This window comes from Pediculus humanus, genomic scaffold, assembly GCF_000006295.1.
Source record: "Pediculus humanus corporis 1103172108251 genomic scaffold, whole genome shotgun sequence".
Taxonomy (NCBI): domain Eukaryota; kingdom Metazoa; phylum Arthropoda; class Insecta; order Psocodea; family Pediculidae; genus Pediculus; species Pediculus humanus.
In genome coordinates, this window is record NW_002987820.1 from 47,532 (window position 1) to 59,472 (window position 11,941).

At 29.3% G+C, this 11,941-nt stretch overlaps 1 protein-coding gene across 1 annotated transcript; it reads left to right on the plus strand.

The window, feature by feature from the left end:
* Positions 1-438: 438 nt before the first annotated feature.
* On the plus strand, positions 439-11,418 carry Phum_PHUM467900 (sodium/hydrogen exchanger, putative; the record flags this gene model as incomplete). The annotated part of the gene is made up of 17 exons (XM_002430199.1): positions 439-640; positions 726-878; positions 3,665-3,928; positions 4,001-4,197; positions 4,276-4,532; positions 4,974-5,191; positions 5,288-5,490; positions 5,570-5,659; positions 5,747-6,030; positions 6,100-6,235; positions 6,316-6,456; positions 6,582-6,744; positions 7,689-7,844; positions 8,528-8,599; positions 8,939-9,106; positions 9,280-9,591; positions 11,240-11,418. The coding sequence occupies 17 exons, from the start codon at positions 439-441 to the stop codon at positions 11,416-11,418; spliced, it is 3,195 nt and encodes a 1,064-aa protein (XP_002430244.1).
* Between the last annotated feature and the right edge of the window lie 523 nt (positions 11,419-11,941).

Sequence of the window (11,941 nt, forward strand, 5' to 3'; positions counted from 1 at the left end):
AAATAACGTTCTATTATTATTATCATTATTATTATTATTATTATTATTATTATTATTATTATTATTATTATTATTATTGTAGCTTTTTTTGATTATTTTGTAGAAAAACAAACGACGAGATTTATAATAAAATAAATAAATAATTTTTTTTTTTTTCATTTTGTTTCAGACATAAAATAATCGGAAAACAATCGTCACGTGACAAAAGGAAAAAACAAGAAAAAGGGGGAAAAAAAAATTAATTTCGAATGATAATAATAATCATTAGATGACAATCGTTGAAAAAAAAAAACAAAGAAAAAAAATCAATCAATCAATCAATCATGCCATAAATTTTCCAATCGAATAATAATAATAATAATAGTTATCTGAAAAAAGAAAAAAAAAAAAATTTTAAAACATCGAACCCTATCTATCGACTAAATAATAATAATAATAATGAAACAATATTTGAAAAAGGAAAATTATAAATGTGTGAAAAATAAAATTAATTTAACTCTTGAATGTTGTTTATTAATATTTTTTCTTATCATTATTGATAACGTTTCGGGTGGTCCGGTGGACGTCACGCCCGACTATACTCTAATAAAATCAAATTTAAATGATGGAGGAAAAAAAACAATCGTCGAAAGATCCGTTCGTGAGTATCAACGACTTTCTTTTATTTCCCATCCCTTCCCCTTTCGCCAAAGCGATTATTATTATTATTATTTGGTATTTTTTAGCAGACGACGGAAGCGTATCGGATGGAGAAACGAAATTTAACACCGGTAGCGAATTAAAAGAAAATTATCCGGTTGTTACCGTAGAATTTGAAAGAGTCAAAACTCCTTTTATCATAGGATTATGGATTTTTTGTGCCAGCATTGCCAAAATCGGTGAGTTTTTCCATTATTATTATTATCATTATCATTATTATCATCAATAGATTTTCAAATGGGAAATGTTTTTTTTTTTTTTTACAAAATGGCGTCCGTACGTCCGTTGAAAATAACATAATCGATTTCATATCATTAATTTTTAAAAAATCCGTTAATGACGTCATTAGGTTCAATTAAAATTTAAACCCGTGATTGTTTGCCCCACCACCACCACATATTTTAAACGAATGATCACGTCACGGTCGCGGTCACGGTTGCGGTCACGCTTTTTTTTTTTTTTTTTTTTTAACGAAGAAAATGATTAAATAATAATCAAAAATTATTTCCGCAAAGTATAAACGCGATCATAAAAAAAACATTTACGGTCATCACGGGGAGTCATAAACAATATGGAAAAAGATTTTTTAGTATATTAAAACTATCGTTAAAAACTTTAAAACGATTTAAAAATGGCGGCGGGAAAGGTGAGGGTGGATCGAGGAGGTTTTGAAAGAAGGCGGTGGGTGAATTTAAAAAAAAAAAAATTACGAAAAGGGTTTTTTTTTCCATTCGTGTAATGAGGGTGGGTGTTTTTGTTTAATATGCAGCATATATCACCCTTAAAATTGTTAAAATGATAATAATAATAATAATAATTTTATTTGGCGCTTTATAACAGTAATAAATCAAAGTTGAATAATTTTTTTTTTTGTATCAATGCCAGGGCCGAAACGAAAAAAAAAAAATAATTGGTCAAATATTATATTTTAACCGCAAATTTTTTTTTTTAATCGCGATGACCTTATGTAATTTTTTTTTATTAATTTGTCGTCTGATTTGATAAAATTTTTCGCGGCGCTAAAAAAACTTTTACAGACAAAATCTCTGTTTGTTGTTTTAATAATAATAAAAGGAATTTAAAAAACAGAGAAACGTATATACGGTTGTTAAAATGTTGATTTTAACTTATAGATTTACATTTCGTGTTTGAAAAAAAAATAAATAAACGTAAAATGTGGGTCAAGAAAACGAGGAAAAAAAAAAATAACAAAAAAAAAACAAAAATTGTGGGGAGCCAACGGCACGTGGTGTTCCCAAGCGGTCACCCATCCAAGTACTAACCACGCCCGATGCTGCTTAACTTCGGTGATCGGACGAGAACCGGTGTGTTCAGCATGGTATGGCCGTTGACGTTCACAAAAGACATCACACATCTACATAGGACGATATACATTAAATTAATGTTAAAAATATAAACAATGAGGAAAAACAATGTTTAACACGATTTTCATTAAGACAGGTTTTCCCGTTTATGCATATATATTTTCCCGGAAGTACACGTCAACGGCCATACCATGCTGAACACACCGGTTCTCGTCCGATCACCGAAGTTAAGCAGCATCGGGCGTGGTTAGTACTTGGATGGGTGACCGCTTGGGAACACCACGTGCCGTTGGCTCCCCTCAGAATTCTCTTTTTTTTATAGGAAAAGAAGGTTTTTCCATTTAAAAAATACCCAACGCGTGACGCAGTCTCAAGTAATAACTTTTTGTGTGTTAACAATATAATTTTGACCTTATCACACCTTTCATTGTTTTCTCAAACCTCGTGATTTAAATAATAATAATAATATTATTTCTTATCGCTTGTCATGAGAATTTTCGCGTCGTTTTAATATGTAACACCACCTACGTAAAAAATAATAATAATAGTAATTGTAAACGCGTTTAAAAAAATTTTTCTTTTTTAAAATCCATTAGACGATAAATAAAGAGAAGAATAAAAAATTCATTTATTTATTTACGTTTTATTAAAACGTTTAAATCCGAGGATTTAATTTTTATTAATAAAATATGAAAAAAAATTTTTTTTAAAGATGATTACGAACGGCTGTAAAAAAGAAAAGAAATTTTTTCGAACGTCTGCCTGGATTTATAGTTATGGCAAATAATAATAATAATAATAAATTGAATAAGAAAAACTTTTTTTTTTTTTGTAAAAGAATCGAAACGATCGAAAATCGTTTTTTTTTTCGCTGTTCGTTCGTTCGAAATAATAAAATAAAATAAAATTTTTATTTTTAAATCCGCCATTTTTCTCTCCCCCTCTCCCTCTCTCTCTCTCTCTCTCTTTCGCACGGACGTTTTTTTTTTTTATTTAAATATTTGCCAAGAATTAAAAATAATTTTTTTTTTTTTTTAATTTGTAATAATAATTTTAAATTTCAATATTTGATGAATTTGCTACGGTTAAAAAAAAAAAAATTTGCGACGTTTTTCTATTTTTTCTTTTCTCTATTAAAATTTTTTTGAAAAATCGATTTAATAAATAAAATTTATTAGAAAAAATAATAATAATAATAATTTTAATTGATTTTTTGTTGTTCTTGTTTCTGTCGTTCGTTTGCTGTCGTTTATTCATCGGGGAAATGAAGGGTAGGGAGGAAGGAGAAAAAGATGAAAAAAAAAAATTCATGACGTAATAAAAAAAAAAACGCGGCGTAAATGAAATTATTATTATTTTTTTAATAAATAAATCAACGCTCGTAGTAATAATAATAATAATAATTACATGAAACATTTTTTCCACCGGAAGGAAAACGTAATGACGTCATAATAAATACTCGGAAACGAATAATTAAATAATCGAATTATGATTGATTGATTTCGATTACATGATAACGCGGGGGGAGGGGGGTTGAAAAAATAATTAGCAGAAGATATTTTCAATTAAAAATGGCTATGGGAAAGAGAAGAGGAAACGGAAATGATGAGTAACGAGTTTATGTTTTTGTTTTTCTTTAGGTTTTCACATGACTCCAAAACTGAGTAAAATTTTTCCAGAATCATGTTTACTTATTGTTGTTGGAGTCGTTATTGGACTTTTTTTGGTTTTGTGCAGCAGCGTACACGTGTCTCCCCTCACGCCGGATACGTTTTTCCTTTACATGCTTCCGCCGATCATTCTAGACGCGGGTTATTTCATGCCAAATAGAATGTTTTTCGATCATTTAGGAACGATATTGTTAATGGCTGTCGTCGGAACTATTTTTAATACTTTAACTATTGGTAAATTTTCTCCCTACTTCCTCTTATTATCATTATCGTAAAATGGAAAATTTATGTGATAATTGTTTTAAGGTGCTTCTTTATACGCTGTCGGATTGACTGGACTCTTCGGTGTACAAACTCCACTTTTACAAATGTTTCTTTTTTCTGCACTTATATCTGCTGTTGATCCTGTTGCCGTACTTGCCGTTTTTGAAGAAATTCACGTTAACGAAATACTTTACATAGTAGTCTTTGGAGAATCGTTGCTCAATGATGCTGTTACTGTTGTAAGTATTTATTATTATTACTATTATCCGCGATCGGATGCGATGATGATGATGGCGAAATGTTTTTTCGTTTTTAAGGTTCTTTACCACATGTTCGAAGCATACAACGAAATGGGTCCTAGTAACATTTTGTACACGGACGTGTTGTCCGGACTGGCTTCCTTTCTCGTTGTCGCCTTAGGAGGTACAATAATAGGTATCGTTTGGGGATTTCTCACGGGTCTCGTGACACGTTACACGGATGAAGTGCGCGTCATAGAACCCATTTTCATATTTGTTATGGCATATTTAGCTTATTTAAATGCTGAAATATTTCACATGTCTGGAATTTTAGCGTAAGTTTGGAATTTTAAATTAAATTTAAATTTTAAAAACATTCGAACAAACAAACAAACAACATTTTATGTTTTTCACGTTTTTCACGTTCTTTTTTATTAGTTTACAACGAGAATAAATATTTTTAAATTACGTATTCTTAGAAATAATTGCATTGCAATAATCGCATTATTACATTATCATTCAAAAAAAAAAAGAATGATGATAATGATGATGATAACACGAAACGAGAATTAAATTATATTTTTTTATTTATTTTTTTTAAAGCTTTGTTTATAAGCGTTTGTTTATGACGTCATTATTTTATTGAATTTAAAATTAAAAAAAAAGTTTTTGTTAAAAAAAATTTTCTCGTTTTTTTTTTTTATGTTTAATTAAAATGATTTTCCCGATGTTTTAATTTTAAATTATTATTATTATTATTATCGTTTAATATTTAGGATAACTTTTTGCGGTATAACGATGAAAAATTACGTTGAAGCAAACATATCGCATAAATCTCACACTACTGTTAAATATGCAATGAAAATGTTAAGCAGTTCTTCGGAAACAATCATTTTTATGTTTTTGGGAGTAGCAACCGTTGGTAACAAACACGAGTGGAATACTTGGTTTGTTCTGTTAACAATTATTTTCTGTTCCGTTTTTAGAGTCATAGGTAAGTCATTTTCTTACCATCATTATTTTGTGATAATAATAATAATAATTGATTCACGACAACGGTCATGCTGAACATACACTTCCCTATTTTCAGGTGTTATTATATTAACTGCAATTGCAAATCATTTTAGACTTAATAAATTGACAAAAGTTGATAAATTTGTCATGTCTTACGGTGGTTTGCGTGGTGCTGTTGCCTTTGCATTGGTATTATTAATTAACGAAGAACACGTTCCTCTTCAACCAATGTTTGTAACTACAACAATAGCTGTTATTTATTTTACTGTTTTCCTTCAGGTATTATCCAAACATTAAATTTTGTTCCATAAGTTTTTAAAATTATTATTAATCGGCAATTTTGTTTGTTTTCTTCTAGGGTATTACGATAAAACCTTTAGTTAAACTTTTAAATGTTAAAAGATCAGAAAAAAGAAAATGTACGATGAACGAAAGAATACACGAAAGAGTGAGTTTTCCCCAAAAAAAAAAAATTTTTTTTGTTGTTTTTTTGTTTTTCCGATTTGTTAAAACAATAAATTTTTGTCGTTTCCAGTTCATGGACCATTTAATGGCCGGTATCGAAGATATCGTCGGATCTCATGGAAATTATCACGTTAGAGATAAATTTAAAAGATTTGACAACAAATTTATCCGTCCTTATTTGTTGAGAAACTACCAAGGTGCCGAACCAAAGATTTTAGAAACATATTCGAAATTGACCATGAAAGATGCTATGGAATTTATGAGGAGGAATGCATCGACCGTTGGAAACATTTCCGGAACGGAATCCATGTCTGCCATATTTAAAAATTATACAAATTCAAATTTTAACACAAGGTATTCCCTCGTTCTCGTTTTTTCTTTTTGAAGAAAAATTTCCGTTTAATTTCTTTGTCGATTCCTTAGCACGAGTTTATCCCAACTCGATACGAGCACGTGGAATATCGATCTTCAAGAATTGGAATATAATCCGAGTAAAAAAGACTTAACGGATGCCAAAATACATCATCTTCTTTCGGAAGAATTGTGCAAGCCGAGAAGGGTGAGTAGTTTTTCTTCGGGAAAAAAAACAACGATGATGACAATAAGTTTTTTTAAAGTTGTTTGTTAAACACTTTTTAGCATAGAAGACTGAGTTATAGCAGGCATGCGGTTAACGATCGTGATCTTGCCACGCAAGAAGTCAATTATAAAATGCACATGAACATAAGGAGAGTGATCGGAGAAAGAAAACATCACAAAAGGAGTAAAAAATTAAACAAGGTATTCATTAGTCCCCCCACCACCACCATCACCATCACCATCACCATCACCATCATCATCACAATCATTTTTTGATTAACTCATTTTCTTTTTTTCTTTTTTTCTTCATTTTTATCCGATGACAGGATGGCAAACAAAATCACGTTAGCTTTCCAGAATTTCAACAAAATGGATCCGCCAAACAATTAACTAACGATTACATCGAAGAAGTTCTTCAAGATGAAGATGATCCCGATTATGAAAAGAAAGACGATTGGGAAGGAATAACATTCACAGCTAAATCCTCACGTGAGTTCTTATCCTTTTTTTTCTTTTTTTTTCTATTTTTTTTTCCTCCTTTTTTTCTCTCGCTTTTTTCTCTCTTTCTCTCTTTTAATATTTTATTGATTTTCACAAAAAAAAAAAAAAATTATAAAACAAAATTTGCACAGAAAAATTTTAATTTTTATTAAATATAAATTTTTTATTTATTTATTTATTTATTTTCGCGGGGGCTTTTTGTTTTTTTTTTTTTTTTAATGTACATTATTATGTTTTAGCTTTTACCACGACGCAAATTTTTTTTTAGCGACACGAAAAAAATTTTAATCCACGATTTATTTAAATCGTTGTAAATAGCAATTAATAATAATAATAATAAAACAAAACAATTTTGCAAATTCGGATACTTTTTTTTTTTTCATTTGTGTTAGGCAAAATTTTCTTTTATAAAAAAAAACGTAGGAGCAACAGCAGAAGCATCAGAAGCTTTTTATCGATTATGTAACACACGATTGTGATGCAATGTTGACAAAAACATTTGTTTACAACACATTTTGCATGTTTTACAAAAAAACAAAACAAAACATCAACGACAGCAACAATATTAAAAAAAAAAAAAAATTTTCTTCGTGGTAGTTAAATGTTAGAATCTGACACACAATAAAAACAAAAATTATTTTAAAATTAGTGCACACGTGCACACGTGGTGGCGGTGGTGGTGGTGGCTGGCGGGTAGTAGTAGTAGACGATGGGTACCGTATGGGTAAATTTTGCCAAAAAAAAACGTGGCAAAATTTTTTTTTTTGTTGGGGGTAGTAATAGTCAGAGTCAGCACTTAGCTCAAAATTTATTACCATTATGTTTTGATAAGAACAACACCCCGAAACAATTTAAAAACAAAAAACATACTTCTTGTTCCGGTCGGTTTGTTTTTTATGTTGTGTGTGTTATATTTACTTAACAACTAACAGCAAGTGGGAGTTCTGGATTGATATCTCAGATCACAAATTTACCTGGGTTCGATCCTACCCGTGCTCGCTTGGTCAAACAATATTCCAAGCCTTTGATTGACTACGATGACGCCCCAACTGTGGCAGAAGTATCGTTGCCTTGGAGAAGAACAGATGGTAGGTACATTCCAGCTAAAGCTTAAATAATGCGCTTTTAATAACAATAACAAAAAAAAAAAAGAAAAAGCTCTCGTTTTGATTTTGATTTTTTTTTCTTTAATTTCTTCGTTTGTGCTGTTTGCAATTTTGTTTTTGTTTTTTCATTAACACTTTTCTTTGTTTTTTTTGTTTCTTGTTTTGTTTTAGGTGATTCCAAAACATATTTAAATAAATTTAACAGTTGTTTCCCTTTTCTTCTTTTTGGTTAATTAATCATAAAACAAACACAATTTTAAATGATTTGTTAACAAATGTTTTGTTATCAGTTGAAACTTCGATAAATCAAACAAACAAACAAACGTGTATATCATGTCGTTTGTATAAAAAAAAAAAAATTTCTTTTTTTTTAAACCTTTTTATCACATTAATTTCATATCGTTTTTGTTTTTAATCAATCGAACACTTGCCAACAATCACAAACACACAAAATCTTTTTTTTTTTTTTTAAATTTTAAACGTTTGTCGTCGTTTACAAAAATTTGTTTTCTTTCTTTGAATTTTCCTTACATTTTTAAATGGTAGTTTTGTAAATCCATGAAAAACAAACACTCATACCTGTATTTTACTTATGTAAACCTCCTTATAACAATCACAAATAATAATAATAATTTTTTTTGTAATATTGTTTTTATTTTTCACAGTTCCAGATAGTTTGGCGAAAGCTTTAAGCTCTGGTGATCTTACGGGTAAAAAATATTCAACAGATTCTCAAGGTTAGCAAAACATTTATTTTATTATTATTATTAATATTAATTTTTTTTCTTTTTTCGATGTGACCGTAAAAAAATAATAACTATATATTATAACTAACCGAAATTACTGACTGACTCGTTGACGTGTCGTAGTAATTAAAATATATATACTAAAGCATGTCAAAGCATTTGCATCAACATGTTTTTCTGATGATTTGTTTTTTCATGTTTAACCGTATTTAAGTTTTTTTTTTTTTCTCTCCGTTTTTTACGAATGAATTTTTCACAAAAAAATTTTTTCTTTTTTTTTCTTTTTGATTGTTTGTTTGTTGTTTTTGTTTGTCATCGTGTGATATGTAGATGAAAATGGAGTTTTGACGCCGACAGCAACAGAAACTGTTTTGCCGTGGAAGCGCGATGACAGCGACTCCGTCCTTAGTGGGGGACCTGTCAAACAATCTGAATTTCCTGCATGGTGCTCTAATAAAGAATATTTAGCTTATAGTTCGCCTTCCGCTACTTTTCTGGGTAAGATTTTCTTTTTAATATCTTTTCTTTTCTGGCAATAATAATGATAATATATATATATATATATATATATATATGAATTCAAGAGCACAAGAAAAAATTATGCGAGCAAATTTAATTTGTTTTTTTTTTTTTTGCTTGATTTTCTAACGCATGCGGCTTTGTTTGCAAAGGCGGCTTCGACCAGCCCAAAACGGCATCCGTTATCGGATTATTCCGAAGAGAAAGTTCAGGGTCAGTTAAAGGATTTAGATCGAGAGCCAATTCTGAATCATCGCTTTCCGTGCTTGCGAACAAAGAAAATTCCCCGGGAGTCCTCCTTATCGAACAGGGAGTCGGTGTCAGTCATCCTACGGATATACTTAATGGTAGCGGTAGCAGCACGGCAAGCACGAGTAGCAGGAAACCTTTGATAGGTCGACGGGGTTCTATGTTAGAATTGAGTAGTTCGGTTGATCCGATACCCGAAGAAGAACTTTTAGCAGGTAAGTAAAAACTTGTAAAACTCCCAAAATGCCGTCCGGATACTAAACGTAGAGCAACCAACCCAACAAAGTTAATAAACATACATAAATATTGATACATAAGTCCATAAAATCATTGGTCGAAACAAATCAAATCGATAAATGCTTTGCATAAGCACTGTAAATAACTACTCATCATCATAATGATAATACTTGATAAAACCTTAATCATCACAATCACCAAAAAAAAAAAAAAAACAAAAATGATTTGCCATTTTGGTGAAAATCAATAACACCGTCACATCACAAATTAAAATAATCACAAATTTTTATATCACAAACAAACACATAGTTTGAAATTTATTATATAATATCACATTAATAATAATAATAATAATAATAATAATAATAATAATAATAATAATAAAACAACGAACAAAAAAAAGGTTCAGAAGGATCTAACTTTCTAAAATTCACCGGTAGGTGTTTTTTTTTCTTGCAGAACACGACTTTGATGCTTTTGATGAATGTGAATTTAGGCCCGTTTATAAAAAGGTAAAACAAAAAAGGTTTACGAAAAAAAAAAAAACTAAAATTTGTTTAAACTAATCATTGTTTCACTAAACCAAAAAAAAATTTTCTTTTTCTTCTTTAAACTTTTCTCGTTTTATTCTATATGGAAACGAAAACATTTTACGTCATCGTTTTTTTTTCTCTTTTTCTTTAAAACGTTTTTTATTTCTCTCTCTCTCTCTCTTAGGAAAAATTTTTTTCAAGCGGAAAAGAAAACCCGAATTGTAGTATCGGTGACCGACCTGAAATTTTTTATTAAACAAAAACAAAACCGATAATACAATTTGCATACTATTTATTACACTTGTGCTTGTTATTTGTTTGTCGCTGCCGCCTTCTTTTAACAACAACAACAATTTTTATCTTCATTTTCTCGCATGCTTTAATTAACCGTAAAAAAAAAAAAAAATTCGTTTGTTTATGTTAATTACAACAACAATCCTCCGTGGTAATTATTTAAAAAAAAAAAAATTTCAAAGTCTCCCCGCCCCCTCCTCCATTAAATTTTCGTCCATATTTAATATTACAACATCGTTAAAAAAAAAATTTCGGATAAATACAACAAACGACCTTTAAACTCATTATCATCATCATCATTATCATTATAACAAACCGCATTATTTAATAAAATTAATATTTAAAAAAAATTTATTAATAATTATAAACGAATAAAAATAATCGATTTACGTGTGATTCGTTTTCCAATGAACCTTGAAATTAATAACTTATTTATTATTTATTAATACGTCATCGTCATCGTCGACATTTTTTATTACGTAATTTTTTTGTACGGTTACGTAATTACCAAACAAAAAATTACCACCGTAATACTATGTAACGAATTTGTCTGTTTATTTATGTAGTTTTCTTTCTTCTTTCAATGGCAGTAAAATATTTGTTTATTACTCGCGCACTCACGCACACACACAAACTATTGCATTGTATTATTATTACGAATGTGAGACACGCACACACACACACACACACACGCGTAAAGAAACGGTTTTTTTTGTTGTCGAACGTTGTCATCTTGTCGAATGATTTAAATTAATATAAAACGATTGATTGATTTTTTTTTTTTTTTGGTTCGATTTAGGGAACTTAACTTACAGATCGCCACACACGTCGTTACCTTCTCTTATGGAAAATATAGGAAGTCATCGTCGAGCCTATCACAGCGCTCGCTCATCATCTAAAAGACGACATCATTTACCGGGTCAAAATAACATGTCTTCTGATTCTTCGCATTCATCGATAAGTGAAGGACACATTTAACCTCTGTTAGTAACAACAACAACAACAACAACAAAAAATTATTAGTAATATTAATAATAATGATAGTAACATAAAATTATTATCTTACCTTTGACAGTTTTTTTTCTTTCTTTTCCAAAATTCCAGTTGTTTCACATTGTATTGCGATGATGACGATAATAATGATTATTTTCATTAATTTTCATTTATTCTTCTGTTTACAGGTTAAAGCAGTACATTGATACTGCAGAGACTCTAGTGTGACTGCAATAAAAACAAAAAAAAATTAATTAATTAATTAATAATTAGTTGCCGATAATAAATATTATATTAATTTTAAAAAAGTAATAATAATGATAATAATAATAAGTGAGTTAAGTTAAAAGTGGCTTCAATGATTAAAATATAAATAAATAGATGATTAAAATATAAATAAAAATAAATAGTTTTTACAAAACACAGGAGGATACAAAAAAAAAATGGCAGATGCACAAAACAACAAGTAAAAAAAAACTGTACTTTTCAATTTGTGATTTTTTTTTTT